Below are 19,268 nucleotides of genomic sequence, written 5' to 3'. Positions count from 1 at the left end.
TTTATATTTCATGACTTCTGGACACCACATTCATGTTCAAAAATCTAAGTCAGGGGAGAAGAGGGGGAAAGATCACTCAAAACTGGTAATGGACACAAAATGTTTAATTCACCATCAGTTTGAACCAGGCCAATAGTGACAAGAATCACCTCTGCAGAACAGCCATTGCATAGAGTTTTAACAGGCTGCCTCAGTCTGGTTCTGCAGACACGGCACATGCTCCTACCACATTAAAAGCTGGCATGGTGGGTGACGTTATTTCAGAGCGATCAACCAGTGGCTCTTGAGTACCTGCACCTCTCAAGCTATTCAAGTGGGCACACACCACACGAGTGGCCGTAGAGCTGTAGAAACTGCCAGGCTGTCAAACAACCCAAAACCCCAGTCTTGGGAAGAAACATGCCAGCTCAGGGCACACCCATCCTCTGGAGTCTCAAGCTGCACAAGCAGCCCGAACTAGTCCACGGGGATGGGGACACCAAGGACACATGGTCACTTCCCACTTGTCAACAACTTTGCAAGCTCTGTCTGACCTTAGCTCTGCCCACCCTGGCACTCCTGCCCACGCACCAGCTCTAATCAGTGGTTCGTAGGGCCAGAAAGACCGGCTGCCCCCCCAGCGGTCACAACCCCGGCAACAAGACTGAACAGCCTCCATGCTGACCTGAGCCTCTCACATGCCCTTTGCAAGCAGCAGGCCCGAGCTTTGCGGTACCGATGGACAGCTGGAGCTTGGATTGCCACTCCAGCAAGGAAAGGTACCGCTCACCCTGGAAAAACGGCCAAATACGCCGAACTCACGCAAGTTAACCCGAAGGTGCGCGCTGCACAAACGGAGTCGCCGACTTTCATCTCGCTTCTGCCCAGTTTTCACGCTGCACGCTCTCCTGCCCTTATCAACCGCCCCGCTTGCCTTTGCGGGGACGCTGCCGAGGGGTCCGGCTACCCGGCGGGGTAGGGGATATCCCCCGCTCTGCTCCGGCCCAAACGGCCGACGAGGCTGGCGATGCCCCAGGGAGGGACCCACCGCCCTCGCCCCGGGACCGAGGGGCGGCGAAGCACCGGGGCCAAGCCTCGGGGCCTGCGGGAGGCGCTGAAGGCTTCAGGGACCCCCTCCCCGCCTCGCCCCCCGTCCCGGGTGCGCGCCGCTGTCGCAAGGCCCGAGGTGCCCGTCCCCTGCCCGGTCCCCGCCCCGCCACCCCCGGCCCCCGCGGGCCCCCGGCCCCGGCGGACGCGAGAGCGCTCACCTGGGGTGCATGGGGCCCGGCGCCTCTCCCGGCGGCGGAGCGGCCGCAGCCGCATCAGGGCCCTCAGCCCCGGCCCGCCGCCGCCCCTCGGGCAGGCGCCTGCCCCCGGCCCCGGCCCCGGCCCCAGCCACGGCCCGGCCGCAACCACCGCCGCCGCCGCCGCCTCATGGGCGGGGCCCCGAGCGGCGCGGGCCCGGCCGCGGGCGGGGGAGCGCGGAGGAGGCGGAGGAGGAGGCAGGCGGCAGGCGGTGATGGCGGCGGCGGCGGCGGCGGCGGCGGCGGGAGGGGACGGGGGCCGCTTCCGCCGCCGCGCTCCACATCCAGGAAGCAGCGCCGCCGCCCCGGGGCTCGGCCGCTTCTCGCCTGCCGCTGGCGGGTCCGTGACGGGCCCAGCTCCAGGTGCCGGCCCGGGCCCGGCCGCCTCCGCCGTGCTGGCGCGGAGGGGCCCGCCGGGGGTGCCTGTGGGGCCCTCCCGGTTCCGTGTCGGACCGGGCCATCCCTGACCTCCCGGCAGCCGCCTGCCCGCCGCCGCGGCGGCTCCCCGGCCCCGCTGCCCTTGCCAGCTCCTTGTCAGCCGCCGTGCTGGAGGCCGGGGCCGGCCTGCCTCCGGTCAACCTCGGCGGCGTTTCAGCCCCTTTCACCGCCACCTCCCCGCCTTATTTCCAGATTATTTCTAGCGCTGTGGGCCCCTCTCGGAGGAGCATCGTGGTGGGCACCCTCCGGTCGCAAGGCGTGGGCCCCGGCTTGCTGGCCTGACCGAAAGCCCTTGCCGTGCAGGCGGTGATTTCATGTGCCACCTCTCTCGGAAGGGCGCAATGGTCGCTCCTGCTTTTCCACACCACAGTCCCAGCTACCCCACTGCTGCCTCATCATGCCCTCCTATCTGCCGTCATTAGCGGGGTTGCATTTCACGGCCTCCGGTACCATCAGCCCGTACTCCCCAGCTACCTTCTGGACATCAGCTGCTCTTCAATTATCTATAATTTATGGCTCACATACAATTCCGGCTAAGGCTACCATTGCAAAGGAACGTCTCAATGCGCGCAAGTAGTTTTGTAGCTCGCTTTTGCCTGTGACACATCGATATTCATCACATACGCTGCTCAAATCAATCTACAAGTTCCTTAAGTGCCAGGGTGAACAGCCGTTTCCTCAAACACGGTAATGTGCTTCTGTAGTTTGATCGTGCCTGACACTTAAATGATGCCTCATTTAATGAGACATCCCTTGATAGGGTGTCTGTCTGCACAGGAGGAAACTTACGGTATTTTTCTGCCAGCTACCTTTTGATCTAAAGAGCCTAAATGTAGGATCTGGAAGGATCATTTCAGTTCAGTACAAACCCATCGGTTCTTCTAGGGGTGGAAACAGGGTCTCCTCATCTGGCTTTAGCTGTCAGAAAATTAGACACCCTGTATATGCTGGTTCTTCAAGCTTTCTCTGTAGCTGAAGGAGGGCAATGGGCTGCTGCAGAGAGTGCTTCGTCCCGCCCTTAGGTAAGTGTCTGAGAAGAATCCCCTTTGGAACTGCCTGTCTGTGTCTATGGCCTGTAACTGGGACCTGCGTAATTAGTTTAATCTAAATATATAACTTCTAGAGGACTACATTAAGGCAAAGTAAATCCAGGTCTTTGTCATTCATGACCAAAATAATGACCTCATTTAGTTTACCATATGTCTCACAACCTCTCCTGTTCTCCACTAAGCCAGATAATCCTTACTCTAACCATGACTGAGTATATCTGAATCAGACCAACAACATTATTTCATCAAGTTAGGAAAAAACTACTCAAGTCCTCAGTTTTTTTCAGGACTGCTGAGCCTGTGATGGGGGGGGTTATCTGTGCTTCATTTGTATGTGTGTAGTACCACATATTCACATGGTTGTTGCTAATATTTTGCATCTTTCCTAGAAACTCCAGCAAATGACTACAAGCCCAAAAGTCTCTCTCTTCACCTTGCATTCCTTAATACATAGGAGGTGACTGGAGACCTTACATTTTCAGTTGTCATCATTACAACTTTGCAGTTATACTCAAGTACATTTCAGTTCTGTCCTGAAACACTAGGTTATCCCAAAGCCCTCAGCTTGTCATAATGCCAATTATGATAGCGTAATTCTACCGCAGAACTACCCTGGCGCTGAAATCCTTGCGCTATTTCAACTATCTGAGCTGAAAGTAATACTTTGAGCCTATGAGCCAGATTGGATGTAGTCAAATGCAGATAAGAGTCTTTTCTCCTACTGTCAAACATGAGTCTTCCGAGATTCCAGCTTTTTTGTAGTCACTTTACTCCCTTGAACAAGTGATATCTTAACTACCGGTTTAAAGCACAAATATCAAAGGAAGCCAGTGATAATATGAAGTGTCACCGAATGAGAAATTAATCTGTGTCTACAGAGATGTGCTCTGCACGCCCAAGGTATTGTGATAAAACACATTTGAGAACCATTTCTTCTGCAAGGGAAGATATTTTTTATATACCAAACACTTTTATTATATGTGAAGTGTTTTGATAAGACAACTGCACTATGACCCCTGAAAGCTTAGTTTATTGACATTTATAGCAGTACTTGCTGCGTGAGGAACAAATTACAGAGCTATTTTTCAAGTTGTCTTCAGATCCTGGAGGCGTACTGAAAGATAAGGGAGACTCATGAAACTACAGGGGAAAGAGATGCAGTAAGCACGCTTCAGTCCTTCTCTGTAGCGTGAGCGAAGTCCCTGCTGGACCATGCCCACATCTCGATACGATCAGTTCTCTTCTGCTATTGCAAACCTGCCCTTGGGTTCTTTCTCAAAGTGAGCAGAATTATACTGAATGAAGATGAGGCAAAAAGCAATGGTTGAAGCCAACTGTTACAACATCAAAAATCCAAATTTCTCACCACCTTTTATTGACTTGTCAGCACTTTGCAGGCCTGCATTTTGGTGATAGTCACAGCATGAAACCTGGGTCAGTAGCTCTCACTTCTTGCTACAGAGCTGGAGAGAGATGGCCCATGCTAAGGGATAAAACAGGGTTAGAGAGGCACAAAACTATTTAGTCTTTTACTCCTGAATCTTAGTCTAACTTGCAGTTATTACTGTAATTCTGTGGTATGCAGTTAATATGAGAAGCTGTTAATTTAACATTTTTATATCTGTTAATAAATTGCAGCAGCCCAGACAAACTACGATATGTATAATAAACACTAGAATTTAGTATAATTCCAGCACAGTAAAATATAATAAATGCACAATTTTGGGAGGGCTTCTTTTTAAACTCCTGATCTATTTTCTTCTTCTCAGTAATGTGTTCACAGATAAAAGAGTTGAGACATCATCTGTTGGGAAATAGGTGGGCTTGCATGTGTTCAGCTGACTTTTGTGTTTCTACTACAATATTTCCACTGACGACTTTTATTTCAGACGCAGAGGGACACGGTGTCAAGGAGAATCTGTTACTTTGAGTAATTCAAAGTAATTCAAAGCAATCATGGTGTAATGTCAGTAGTGTTATTCATGATTCTTGTGGGAGTGGGAACAAGTTGAGGGTTCTTTTGTACAAAGATTACATTCTTGTAGATATTGTGTTAGGATATATGCAACTAAAACCACAACTAAGTTATATCTGGAAGGAAGATGCCTCAATGGTTCATTTTTAGGTATGTCAGAAATATTTTCTATTAGTTTTGGCTGGGTAATTAAGTGCGTATAGTGAAGTAAAAGGAGGGAGAGAAGGAAGGGAACCTGTTTGAATGCCACAGGCAATGGATTATGTAAGGAATGTCCCAGAGTCCCCATTTAAACTTTGTATTAAAAAAAACCAACAACAACAAGGCAAAACATACAATATCAATAGAAACAGCACAACTTCCAGAATCTCAGAGCCTGAATATCCTCTTGCAACAGTTTTGAAGAAGGACTTTTCTGCCATTGCAGAGCAGAAAATAACACCTGATTTGTACCACCTGGAAAGCAAACCAGGCCATCTGCTTTTTATCAGCGTGGAGGATACTGCATTCTGGAGTCAAAGCATCATCTGAGCAAAGGTGTGAAGAGGAGTTAATTGGAGAAACAGTGTAAGAAAGGAGATCAAAGGCTTTTCTTAGGAGAGGGACATTATCCACGTACTCTTAACCTACTCTTAAAATTAAAAAGAATGCGTATTAGCCTTACCCTTTGGTGGGCTAGTCCTGCTACTTTCACTGAGTCTGCATGTGCAGACAGGTTGAGAAGGGCCTGCTTTGTGCAGATGTTGGTAGGAGAACGATACGTTGCTTTAATCCTGCTCGCACTCTCAACAAGGACCTTCAGCGAGACGTATGGTGTGTTGGCCTTGCGCTGGCTCCCTGCCCAGGGGCAAATCCCGTTCCGAGCAAGTGATGTTAGGTTGTCAAAAAGCCCGTGGCATGTTTTCTTATTTCTCTTGCACAGAAACAAAATCAGACTGCGGAGTCCATTTGATATGAGATCAGCTTCAGTCATTCAGGTTAACAAATAACATTTACTACTAATTTTTCTTCATGTATTTCTCTAAAGGATTAACAACGTGGATTTTTCTGTAGGAAGAGCAGATGTCTGTTTAGCACAGGTGCAATTCTGACACTCTGGGAAGTGTTGGTGACCTGCATTTACAGTAAACATAGAGAAGAGGTCTGGCGGCAGGGAATAGTGCCTTTGCATGACAGAACTGAAATGTAACCCTGCCTTTTGAACATGGCTAGGCTTCTGGCAAGGTCACAGAGAGCTGTGAAGCATTCTGGCACCTGAGACCCCCCAAGAGGCATGCTTCCATTTCCTTACAGGAATACTGCCAGAGAACAGCATTTTAAATCTAATGATGACACAAATCAGATGTCCTTTTCCTACTTCAGGTATTTGCTTAGAGGCCAACATCCTCTTTGTTTTAAGAAAACTTTAAGTCCTGGCCTACCTCAATGCTACAGTGAATGAGTTATTTTCATTTAAGCATTCATTTCTGAAAACATTTCTACTTGGAGACCTTTGTGACAGCAGAGCTTATATTGCAAGTGGTATTGAAAAGCCCATACTGTTCAACCATTTCCAAAGATTTTTTTTAAAAGGCAGAAAGGCTCTCTTGATTATTTGCTCTGAAATGAAGTTGTACATACTATGGGGGGTTCCACAGTAATTCTTGCCTCACACCCATAGGTTCCATCTGAGCTATGGCACATATTTTAGAACGACATTTAGTTGTGACTGGAAAAGTTCTCAACCCCTCATGCAATGTGTTAGCTAACTTTTAGGTAATGCTACAAAACTTTCAGCTTCAAACACCAGCTCTTGCTAGGCAATGTTAATGATGGAGGGAAAAGTAGATGGATAGTTGGCTGGCTTTTGAGCCATTTTGGTGCAGATCCTGCCCCTGGCATAAACCAGAGTCCAGGATTGTTCTCGCTCGTGTCTGTCCGGAACGCTCTGCCTGTATGTTCATTATACTTTGAAGATTACCATTGTTTTTCAAAGCTGCAGGATAGCCCAGCAAAGATACAAAGGCTGACTTGAAAATGCACACTGACATCATTGCTGCTGGTTTCTGACTCAGCAGAGACATAGATGTGTTTCTCGGAGTGGAGGATGTTGTTTCAGTTAGTCATGCGTCTGAGGCAGTTTGGCATGAAAGACTGAACAGGGTGGAAACTTTCACTTTGAGCAAAAGAACAGTTTTGATAGAGCCTACATGTCTGTACCTTTTCACATCCGTCCCTTCCCACAGCTCTCCCAGGCCAAACGTTCAACTCCCCAAACTGTTGGTGGCAAAAAAAAAGGAAGTTCAGTTAACTGTGAAGCTGTGTTTTCAGAAAAAGTTGTAACTATTGAGCTCTTGAAAAACAACATGGGAAAAGGCAAAGACCCTCCAGTTGCTGCAGAAGATCCTAACACAACAGGATATTTTAGAGGAAAGGCACGGATGAGAACGTGATGGCCTTACACTGCCAAAAGTCCACCTCTTCTCCTTGGCAAGCTGCAGGCAAACTGGAGGATGCAGCACAGATCTGGCACAGTCAAAAGGGATTTTTAGCTCCCCAATTAAAGCTATGTGTAGGGTCCATCAGGTAAGCCCATATCTATGTAAACATCTAGTAATAGCCACACAGGGGGCAATCAGGGCATCGTCTTTGTCTATCTGAGGCAGGTGCTCATAGTGATTACCAGAACATTCCTGCAATGAGCAGAAACATGCAAAACGTTGAAGATTTTTTGAAAATGCTCGTGTTCAATTTGTGAAACATACTTCTTGAAAAAGCCTCTCTTTGGGCGAAGAAAGCGGTTTTCCTCTTATGCTTGCACGTATGCATTCTTGATCTGACATGACTTGCAACCACAAGAGAGCACTCTTTCCTTTGAAGATTTCTCAGCTTCCCCAGAAAGCTAGAGACATGCCATTTAAGTTTTGCAAACTGCTTGTGAGCTGTTTCAGTTAGACCAGAGCAGCCGAAACAACAAAGCTTGCAGTTGTCTTTTGGATTTCATTGTGAAAAGCCTTTGGGTAGTTTTCAGATGACAGAAGATCCTTGGTTCCTGAAAGGGAGGAGTTCTGCCAAAACTTTGAAGATCCCTGTAAACTTTGCAAATTACCCATCTTTTGGAGACAATTATATCAAACGATATTGTGGATTACAATACATGAGAAGTGTTTAGAGCCTGGGAGATTATTTATGTTTGGCATTAATTCTTATGGTCATAATTTCAAGCAGGGAGAAAAGGAATACACAGGAACCCTCTTATTATCTTTTGAAATATGAAGATCAGAGGAAAAGAAGGGTTTAAAGTGTGGAGTGATGGTCCTCAAAACCTGTCTGTAAATTAGCTGGCATCCTACATCTATAAAAACAACAAGGCTTAGAGCTGATTTCCAGGCGCAGAGTGGACCTCATGAGTCGTTAGCAGTGCTTTTGAGATCTGAGTTTTTATACACCGCAGGAGGAAATTGCAGCCTGCGGGGCAGAGAGTACCTATACAAATGTTTCCTCCTTGCTTGGATTGATACAAGATTTGGAAGCCAAATTCAGGAACTGACATTCCACCGGTGAGAAAAAAAAGAAGCATGGAGAGCAATAAAGATGATGATGGACTATTGAACAGGATTGCATTTCCAGGAGCTATGTCCCTGGCTAACAGCCATGTGCATCGCCATGGGATCCCCCTGAGGGAGCCCTTTGGGGTTCCCTTCCATCTGGACCCATCTTACTGGGAGCAAGCCTACAGCGGGCACGCGGGTCGCATCTCCTACATCCCATTCCCTGGCTACGTGGGCGTCTATGACTATTCCTTTGAGCCTGCCTTCATTCGAAAGAGGAACGAGAGGGAAAGGCAGCGGGTGCGCTGCGTGAATGAGGGCTACACACGCCTGAGAGAGCACCTGCCCAAGGAATTTGCTGACAAGCGCCTCAGCAAAGTGGAGACCCTGAGAGCTGCAATAAGCTACATCAAACACCTGCAGAGCTTACTGGACTGCCATCCCTTAGGGTCTAACAGTAAGGAAACGCTCTCTGCCAAGGAGCTCCCGGAAGCTCCCACTCCCCCACGGGATTGCAACAGTGATGGAGAGTCTAAAACATCTTCAGCTTCATCCCCCTACAGTGAATTTGAGGAGACGGGCAGCTAGGAAACAGCCTCTCTGGAGACAGAACCCTTCAAGTTCAGCTGAAACCCAAATCTAAAACCCTGGGGATTTTTCTACAGTTGAAAATGAATACCAGGAAAAGGGAAAACAGCTAGGGGGGAAAAACAAAAAGGTATTTTCAGTCTGTCAAAGGACTTTAAATGTTGTCTGTACAAAACCTAAAGATGATTTGTAAGCAAACAGATATCTCTCAGGTTGCTTCAGCTATGTTACTAAACTTTATTTGGATTGTTAAAAATGAAGCAACTTTTGCATTCTAGTTTTCATTCAGCTTTTGTTCTGTTCATTTATTTTCTTTTGCCTTTCACTCAATGAGACAGCAAAAGCAGATAAATCCATTTCAGGAAATCCCCCTCCCCTTTCTCCTTCTTCCTCCTGTAAGTTTTATTGTCTGTTTTTCCTGACTGCTAACCTGAGATGCACTGGGTTGCAAACACTTGGACTGGGAAAGGTAAGATTTAAATAAAATGTCTTTCCCTAAAATTTTTACAAAACTCACAGAAATATTCTATTTCTGAGAAGATAACCTTTTAATATAAATAAGGCTATATTTGGGAATTAATTTCTTTTACGGCATCTTCTAAAGTGAAAGAAGCAACTCATACACTGAGCACTGGCTATTTGGTGATTATTCGAAGGATAATTTTCAGGAAAAGAAAATCTAACACTTTCGTTCTAATTGATGCTAGGAAGAGGGAGACAGAATTCTGTAAAACTGCACCTTCAAAAGCAAAGCTCCACTCATGATACTGAAATGTTGCCAGCCTTTTTCTTTCTTTTTTGAAAATTGAGTTTGTGGACAAAATAGTCTTGATAGTGTCTTTTTGACAGGTCAGAGATTATATGCTTAGAAGTGTGTTCCTGTAGTGGTTAGGTACTGGTGTGTACAAAAAGGGTAACATTAAATCTATCAGTTTACATCTGCATGAAAATGTAGGTAATTCTCCTTTTGCTTAGAATATTGTGTTACTTTTTCAAAGAATGCACGTTTTAAAATTTAATATCTCAAAATCTATGAAATGAGTTTCATTTGGACCGTGTCTACTTAAAATGAGAATTTTTCTCCAAATTGCTTGAAAATCTTCCTTTCTCAAAAGCCAGATTTAAATAACATTTAGCTATGTGCTTAAGTCCCATTCTGAATATAGGGTAAACTCCTTCTTACCCATACACTTTCCACAGACCTTTCAAATTTTTGCTTTTTTGGCCTCACGATAGTGAAATGGTTTTGAATCTTTTTGTCTTTCCTTCACGATATGCTGACTGAACACCTGAAAAAATATTTGTGTATAAATAAGAAAAAATACTGATCAAATACCTCAAAATGTGTCCATAAATTTCATTTAAATAAAAAATTGAATTAATCCTGGCTGTGGGGTTTTTTTTCACTTTCAGTTGGTAACGAATGGGACAACACTGTTTGCAGGAGTAATGAATTTTCAGCAAAGAATAAAGAAAATGGATAGGAAGTAAATACAAGCTGCTACCTATGAAAATAAATTTTTAATCTAGATTCTTAAATCTAGATAAGGAACAGGTTTGTGCTGTGGGTATCTAATCAAAATTATTTGGTATAAAAATACTCTGCTGATTCTTAGAAAACTACTCTGAACATTTATACACTTTTAGCTATTGGGTGCCTACCTTCAAGTACTTGCAGTCCAGCTCTGGGTCTAGCTGTTGCTGGAGCTCTGAACCCAATTATTTTTTCTTAATATACAGCCAATAACCTTGAAAAACAAACACATTTAGGCAAATCACACACAGTTCAGAAATGGAAAAAGCCTACATGAGTTGTCCAAACGACTTGCTGCAAACTGGTCACTTATCTTGACTGTAATGAAGCAGCACTGCTAAAAACGTCCACAGCAGTCACAGGCTTTGTTCTTTATTCTTTATGTGGTAGCCAGCTTCCTTTTCTAATGATTATTTTGTTTTTCTAAGGGCTGTTACTCTTGCAGGGTCTGTTTCGCAGGCCCAAAAAGTAGAAGTCTAGTTACCTGAACAGTTGTCTCTAAGGATCCAGAGCTGAAGCACTCATTTTTGAACGTGTAAGTGTTTGTTATCCAAGAAAAGGGAGAAGGGCAAGGTAGTGGTCTGAATGTCTGATTGGGATCCGTTATTGTTTGGTTCTTTTCCTTCCCTTTGTGGTCTCTGACAAGAGATTCAACCTCTCTCTCTCCCCCTCAGTTTTGAGATTTGTGGAAATAGAGTGGTGCTGCTGGTAACTCTGTCAGTAAGCCTGAATTGCATTTCTCCCTCAAAGCAGAGATTAAATCTTTGTTATCTATGAAAAACATACACTTCCTCAGAGTACCTGAGACAAATTCTGTGAAACATATAGTTGTTTGTAAAGCACTCTGAAGATGAAAAGCAGTTAATATACATTTAATCACAATAAATAGCCAAATCAAACCGAACCACTAAAACTAAAAATGACCAGAATGACTGTTACTTCCTGGGCAGGAGGCATCAGATAATGCCCCACATAAATTTTTTGGTCAGATGGTTATCACAGAGATATATCCAGGAGCCATAATCCTCTGATTCCAAATCCCAGAAAGATGGTGCAGCATGCCACCTTCTCCATGATCAGCTAGTTAGGCTGGCTGGGGAAGTGGACTAGGTCATGGCTCTGCCCCCTTTCAGTTTCATCTCCCGTGGGATGTTCCTCAGTGGGAGTCTAACCAAGTGAAGAACATCACACCTTGGGCCTGTGCTTGGCTGTTGCCACTGTAGGGTGTCTCTTCCCGTGTGAGATGTGGGCTGATCTGCTGCACGTCTTAATGGGACTGGTTTGGTTGTTGCATATCCTTTATACTCTGCAGTCAGAACCAAACCTGGATTTTGTGAAATAATATTCTGGAAAAGGCCTCTGGACCTCAATTCAAGGGGACTGGTTAAAAGTCTACATTTCAATGAGACTGTAGATACTTTTTTTTTAGATTATACATCTTTAGCAGCTCTGGAAGTGTCCTTAAAATACCTCCCAATCCAACCTCAATGCTGAAGATGGAAAAGCCAGAATGTCACATGTAGCTTAATTTAATTTTAAAGGAAAATTAATTTCTGGATTAAAAGGAAATTCCTTCTGTGGGAAAAATCTGTCACAAGTTGAACAACTCTCCTTAGGAAAGTTGTACATTTTTATTTCTCGCAGTTCCTGTTGTCATGCAAACTTCTTGCACACTTTTAGCACAAGGAAGTAGAAAACAGCTCAAGATTTCCCAAATATGGATCAGTGCTTCCTACAGGCGTCAACAAAGGTTTCAAGTGAATGCTACATTTCAAAAGCTTTCTTAAGCTGTTTCTGTCTAGACAAAGGTTTTCTTCAAAGCTTCTAAAGTGTATCATTATCAGACTTTGAAAGCAGACAATGGTCCAACTTGTCACCCTGAGTATTAAAGTTTTAATAAAAATGTTGACCAGAAGAATTCTCTCCATGCGGCACAATTACTATTTACAAGAAAGCCAAACACTGATATTCCCTAGGCAACCATGCTACAGCTTTATCAAACTCCTGAACACCAAATGCAGACACTTTAATCTTTCTATCAAATGTGAAAAAACCCACACATCTGAAGTCTTCCCTCTTCTGCCATTAAATTACAAATCCATTTGCTCCTTGATATTATCATCATTTTAAAGATGTGTAATCCTGGCCATGGGATTGCTTTTAATCCTCTAATAGCTGTTTAGCTGATTTTTTTGTAAAAGCCCATCCACACTCCTTTCATGTTCTATTACCCAGTGTCAATAACATGGCCAAAGAAAACCAGAAGGTACTATAGAAAAGTCATGTTCAGACAGTAAAGCAATCAGGGCCAGTTTATCTCACTGGAATAAATGAACGGGGAACGTCCACATGAAAATAAAGAATCTTTGAAAACATTTGTCACCAGCATACTTGGGAAGGAGGCAAAACAAGATCCAAAACATTTTGAAGAGAGGCTTTCAAGTGGTACCAATGGGAGACCCCTGCTGAAGTCAGCTGAGGTCAATTGCTATCGCTGAGCAAGGTCTTAGTAAGTCTCTCCAAAAGAGAGTCTAAGTGAATAAAACTTCAGCAGGTGCTTATCACTAGTAACTGTCAGCATATAGGGTAAGAGGTAAATTTGTTCTAGACAAATGGGGAGCAGCGAAATGGTAAGACTGCAGGTGGACCTAGCTCTTCTGCAAGGCTGTCCAGCTGTAGATCTGGAAGCTCAACACAAGATGAGCAACATTGTCCATCAACCTGAAGGTGTGCTTGTAGGTAAAAATCTGCTATAAAGGCTCAATCATATATCTCCCACATGATTTTTACACATTTTTTCTACCTCACTGTGAATATGTCCACTGACAGAGCAATGGAGAAGTTCTCCAAGTTGCTCTTGCTGGGAGGACAAATTGGAGGAGTGAAGGTGTTTCTAAAGGTAGATGTCTCTCTCTCCATATCTCAGTGGATCTCCATATGGTGGATCCAATGGTGGATCAAATACAGAGAGCGGTCAGGCTAGGATGCTGGTGAAATGAGCACAGACTGCCAAGAATATTTGTTTGGAATTTACATCAGTCTGGCAAGGTGGCACTGCTGAGAAGATGCTCCAGAGCGCTCTGAAAATGTTATGACCCAGCTACCCTGAGCCAAGACCCTGGGAACTCAATAGGAACCAGCACGTTCATTTAGTGGGCTGTGCAAGAGACTGGTAGTGCTTTTCAGGAGTGAAAGGGTCACCTTTTTTTTGTCATCAGAGTGTCCTTTCCCCTACCCACTCATATCCACATTGCATAACTATTCCGCTGACCCCGAGGTCTGATCAGTGTAGCAGACACAGCTAGCTGGGGGGTCAGGGACCCAGCACACAGCTGTGCTTAGGTGGCAGTGGGGTTCTGGAGAGGCAGATGATGGCAGGGTGGGAGAAAGGCTGTTGGTTCACTCTGGGAAGGAGAAACTTGCCTAGGGGTGTGCGCAGATGGAAGCTACCGCTCTCTAAGAGTGGGATTCAGCGGGTCCCGTTTTACTATCCACGCTTCAGTAGCCTTGCTCTCTTGTATCACTCAAAAATTCTCATTTAAAAAGCCAAGTCAAAAAGCGGGCCTGGGAAAAGACAGGTGCTATTTGCAGTGCTGTAGCACTCAGCTCTACTGAGGGCTTACCATAAGGGCTTCACAGGAGCAAGTCTTTCACTGAAATGAAAGGAGCTTTTCTGGCTGGATAAAGCCCTGTGTGAAAGTCAGCTGGTGGCACACCTATGCTTGGTTATCACCCTTGTTGCCAGAACTTGTCACTCCATGGCCTGAGCATGCAGCATGCACGCAGGATACAACCAGCACCATGGCAGCTATTTCAGTATATGAAGGGTGTGGATAGTTGCCTCTACCCGACCTGGGCTGAGGGCAAGAATGAAGATTCAGAGCTATAGTCTGGCAGTGAGGTACAGCCTTGGAAGAAAAAAAACTTTGCCCAGTTGCAAACTGAGTTGAAAAGTGAAGTGAACAACAATTAAAACCCAACTCAGGAATGGATAGTATGGGGATGTACAGAGGCCGGGTTTATTGGATACACTTCAGAGGAAAAGCACAAGAAAAGGTTGGTTTGATTGGTTTCCCTTTATTTGTCACAGTTTACACAAGAAACATGGTAGGTGCATGTGTACAAGCTGGAAAGGCCAGGGTACCCACAACCCAGCCCTGGAGCAGAGCTTTGCCGCGGTGCTTTTCCTGGAGAGACCAGGAGCTTCATGCAATTCCACACCTTGCAAATCCAAGACAAAGCCTGTTAGCAGTTTTATGTCTGCTTTCCAATGGAAACAAAGCTTAGACTATGCTCTGTGTGTAAGACGTCCCGTCTCCAAAATCTTCTGAACCTCTGACTGATTTTCAGCCAACCCGCATGGGAAGAGAGTGTCAAAATGCAAATAAAATTTCTCAATTTTTATTTTTTTTTTTCCAAAATAGGGGGTGGGCAGAGGTGGGGAGCCCAGCTTAGGGCTTATGGCTCTGGGTCAGGAGCTGTGGTGCTTCACGCTGGGTCAGATTCCTGTGCCACCCAACTGCTGGAGGCTGCAAGCCCTGGGGCAGACACAGACAACAGGCAGTACATCTGCTTTTTAGCCACCTCCAGTCATAACTGGGTGTATTCATTTAAAGTGAGGGGATTTGTCAAGGTCAAAACACCATCTGTGAAGCTGAGTGGCTGAAGACTCTGGTTCATTACCACCACTGTCTGAAGGGACCGATACTCCCAAAACTGTGGGTTACAGGGGTGGGCAGCAGCCAGCAAGCCTGTATTTCACTCTGAGTTCCCTCACCCTTTTTCAAAAGCTTTGAAGCCAGGTTTGTAGGACTCGCTGTCATTTCAGAATGATCCTGCATTTGCTGAAGCACCAAGAGTAAAGTCTATGTTACCATGGACCTTGGGTTTTATTGATTATGTTTTTGCAGCTGCAGGAAACGAAAAGATATATTGGTATGGATCATGTTTTTTAGCCAGGCTAAAAGAAGCCATAAAAGAGAGTCCATACATCTCTCCACCAGATTCCCCTTTGAAAATTTTGGAGACCTCTTGGCTCACTTCAGATATGACTGGAGATAGAGGTCTCAAAGACACAAAATTCCTACACAGTCCATGAATGCTGGAGCCATCGGAGTAGAAAGACATGCCAAATTGGAGTCCTTACAGAGGGGAAAGCTAACACTGAATTGTCTTTTCGGTTTGACCTGCTTGATGGTCAGCCAGCCCATGAGCACCAGCAGGCACATGTGTTTTGTGCTAGTATAACATGCTGCCTCTTGCCTGTTCTACTGGGGCCAGGGGATGAAAATATGAATATTTTGAGGGAGTTTTGGATTTTGGAAGCTGAGTGAATGGACTGTAAGAGGCTGAAGGGTTGAAAATGTGGGGAAGGTAGTGGGCAGTGAAGCCTGGGAGCGTGTAACACAAATCCAAGCCAAGCTGCATTTGCTGTGCTGCTCACAAAGCACCTTGCTTGTCCCCATGATTTTATTTTGATGCAGTGTGGTTCTGGGCATATGTAGCAGATTTTTGTGTTCCAAGGCTGTCAGCCGTCAGCACCAAATCCTAACCAATCTCTTCCATCTGCACCGAGATCACAAAGAGAACAAGTAGTTACAAATAAATGGAATTTTCACGTCTTTTTATGTGTTTGCTTTACTGCCAGCATTATGCTATATTAGGCAGCTCTCTAGATGTAGCTTTTTTAAATTTAAGAAGCACCGAAGAAGTCCCAGGCTCAGCTGCAGAGGGTTTATCCCAGGGGAACACTCATGCGGAGGTGATGTGTGCATTCCCACACCAAGAGGTGTTAAAGCTCACTGGTGCTTAATGAATGAAACTGATAATGAGCTGTGTAATGTATAAATGAAATAAGCCAGATGTACAAACACAGGCGTGTGTGTTGTGGTGTTTGTGCACGGGAAAAGGAGGAAGGATGGCAGCGGGGAGGGAGAAAAGAAAGTGGGTTTGATGTGTGGCACACCACTTGATAACAAATCAGCTGCATGGCTGAAACAAGGGAAATACAAACAAATTAGATATGACACCTTTGGGGAGGATTAATTCCTGGGGGGAAAAAAAAACCCAACACTTCAAGATAATATATTTGCAGGCAAACCCTGTGGAGATATAAAAAGGCTGTGAGATTTTGCATAGCAGAAATGCTAATGAGAACAAGCAAAGCAATGACTCTGGTGGTCCAGGACTTAGAGGGAGCCATAGGCAGGGCTGGAGAGAGGCACGACTCCCTCCCTGGCCCCACCACCAGCCCCTGTGGGTGTTTTCCACCTTTTCAAGTGCTTTTCTCTTTCTCCCAGTGTATTTATTCTCCTCCACTGGGAGGGAGGAGTGCTCCTGCACCTGGAGCGCTGGCTTTGCATTTTTAGCCCAGGGGGCCATGAGTTTAGGGAGGACTCAGCTTTGCCTCTTGCGGCTTTGCTCACTCCAGGCATCCTTCACAGGCTTGGCCACCACGGGCTGCATCTGTGCTGTCTCTGTCATGAGGCAGAAGTGAGAGGTGGGGCAGGCTGGGGCTGAACTACAGGGTGGGCCTTAATCCTGAAGGAGGAAAACAGAATAGCAGGGAGGGTAAGAGGAGCCCAGCACTATGACAAGATCTGTGATGAGTAGCCTGGAGCATGGATGGAGGCCAAGCGCAGGAGGTATCTCTCTTAAATGAATAGTTGCACCGCTGGCACTGCTCTTCCTCCCTCCTCCTCCTCTTTCCCCCACGCTGGGAGTCAGGAGTGCTGCTGGAAACCATGGGGACATTGCACTGGGCATCACAGGGGAAAGGGAGAACGCTGGCTCTGTGAAGAGGGACAGGGGGACAGGGGCAAAGTCTGTAGTGTGAATGTCCAACCCAACACAGTAACACATCTGTTAGAAAGAGGAATCAGAGAGCTGTAGGCTAGGCATGCTCTGCTGGTCATGATGGAAAGCTTTGCCAGGCTCAGGACTATAGGAAGGGCTGTTCCCTGCTGCTAGTGTTTTTCAGAGTGGATATAGGCTTACATCATAGTGATAATGCCCACTTTCTTTACAATTTGCCATTCGCCATCAATCCCCGTCATTTTCCTTTCCTCCCTCGTGTCTACCCCTGTAGCCCTGACTGTTGCTATAGGGGCAAGGGTATAGGGTCATGTCCTGGCTGTGCATTTTGTGTCCTTCTCATACAGCAGCCTGGCTTTAGCATTCCTTCTTGCTAACAACTCTCTGCTGATCACACTATGTGCAGCCCTTGATGACGATGGATGTGCCTCGCAGCAGCTGGGCGGGAGGTGGGCAGGGAGCTGCTTAATAAGCAGAACTTAAATTAAAAAACAAAGCCCAAACCTTATCAGAAAAGAAGCAGCAATATGATTTTACCACCAGCCATTGTGCAAAAATGGCTGAGACCACAGCATTTGCATGATGGTGAGTCTGTCTGCCTGCACCTCAGACACCACATTTATTTGCCTACCACCGCTTCTCATTTGTCTTTTCTTGTTCAGCATTGCAAAGTACCTCCAAGCATATTTCTTATCAAAGTGCTGAGCAGTTTTGAGCAGGCTGTGCTTTAGCTGGGGAGTGGAGCGGATAATTACAGAGCTCAGCCCACCTGCCATCAGGAGCCAAGTGATAAACCCAGATTACTTCAGCCCCAGGTTTTCCCTCTGTTTCAACAACAGTGTGGCCCTCCTCTTGCCTCTGTGCTGGGAACACCAGTAGATCCTGCCCCATCTCACTGGAAAATATCACTGGGCTGCCCCTATACTGCTTTATGAGGAGCTGGTCGCAGCCATGGTGCTGCTGCGAGCTCACTGGGCTGCTTGTCCCCTGTGTGAGTGGAAGCGCCTGAGTCCCTTGCGCTCATAGATAAATCTGTCCTTGCACATTACCCAGCTCTGGTATTGCAGAGCTGGCATCTGCAGCTATTCTATTCTATTCTATTCTATTCTATTCTATTCTATTCTATTCTATTCTATTCTATTCTATTCTATTCCAGGTATAGTGAGGATGGTGGGGACAAAGATCTCTCTGCCAGTCTGTCATGCCAATGATGCCACTGGCATCCTCCTTGCCATCAGCTCCCTCCTGCTGACTAATGCAAACCATCACTGAAGCCAGGCAAAAAGCCATGAAAAAGACCAAAATGAGTGCTCAGGCCCTGCCCAGTTCCACTACTGCTTCCTGGCTCCGACCATATGCTCCCAACATGGCTGGGTAATGCTACACCCCTGGTTTGCAGGGGTGATGCCCCATGCAAGCGGTGGTGGCACATCCCGAGGGGCCTGTTAGGACAGATCAAAGCTGAGCACCTACAGCATGTCGGCGTGACATGTACAAATGCGGAGCTTTTGCCTCTGTTTATGTGCAGCGTGTTCCATAGTTTTGTATTTTGTAGTGCTATGAAAGCTTCAAAAGTTCCATTTCTGTTAACAAGCCCATAAAGCATAAGGTTATTAAATGTTGTTTATAGTACCCTGTCTGAGAAGCTCATTCAGTTACCAGCTGGTTTGATTTTTGCTAAAAGCAACGTTCATAAGGGCCACAAGTTGTGTCTGCATGTGCTATGGGAGCTTGCATTGAAAGGGCAAGAAGAACAGTGGTGATGCCATCATCATGCAATGGCTGAATTACTCTGTAGTAGGGATGGTCAGTGTTTTCAGAGATGAATGAAATATGTTGGCTTTGTGACTGAAAAAATGTTGCATTTAAACATCTAAAAATTTTTTTTTGGTAAAACTTTTTTAGCATTGGTTATTCTCTGCAAACTTTACTGGAATTTTATTAAGGTCATTGTCTTAAAGAGCACGTTTCACATTTGCTTCTTTGGTGAAAAAGTCACAGTTTAGGTCATTTCATCACCTAGTAATCACCACAAAACAATAAAGTTATTGTGTATGT

The 19,268-nt window shown here is 45.7% G+C and overlaps 1 protein-coding gene across 1 annotated transcript; it reads left to right on the top strand.

Moving 5' to 3' along the window:
- The first annotated feature begins 8,302 nt into the window (after positions 1-8,302).
- ASCL4 (achaete-scute family bHLH transcription factor 4) lies at positions 8,303-8,863 on the top strand. The gene has a single exon (XM_009478041.1). The coding sequence runs from the start codon at positions 8,303-8,305 to the stop codon at positions 8,861-8,863; it is 561 nt and encodes a 186-aa protein (XP_009476316.1).
- The last annotated feature ends 10,405 nt before the right edge of the window (positions 8,864-19,268 follow it).

Source organism: Pelecanus crispus, chromosome 1 (genome assembly GCF_030463565.1).
Source record: "Pelecanus crispus isolate bPelCri1 chromosome 1, bPelCri1.pri, whole genome shotgun sequence".
NCBI lineage: Eukaryota > Metazoa > Chordata > Aves > Pelecaniformes > Pelecanidae > Pelecanus > Pelecanus crispus.
Note: the sequence above shows the minus strand (reverse complement) of the source record. Positions and strands in the feature narration are given on the sequence as shown.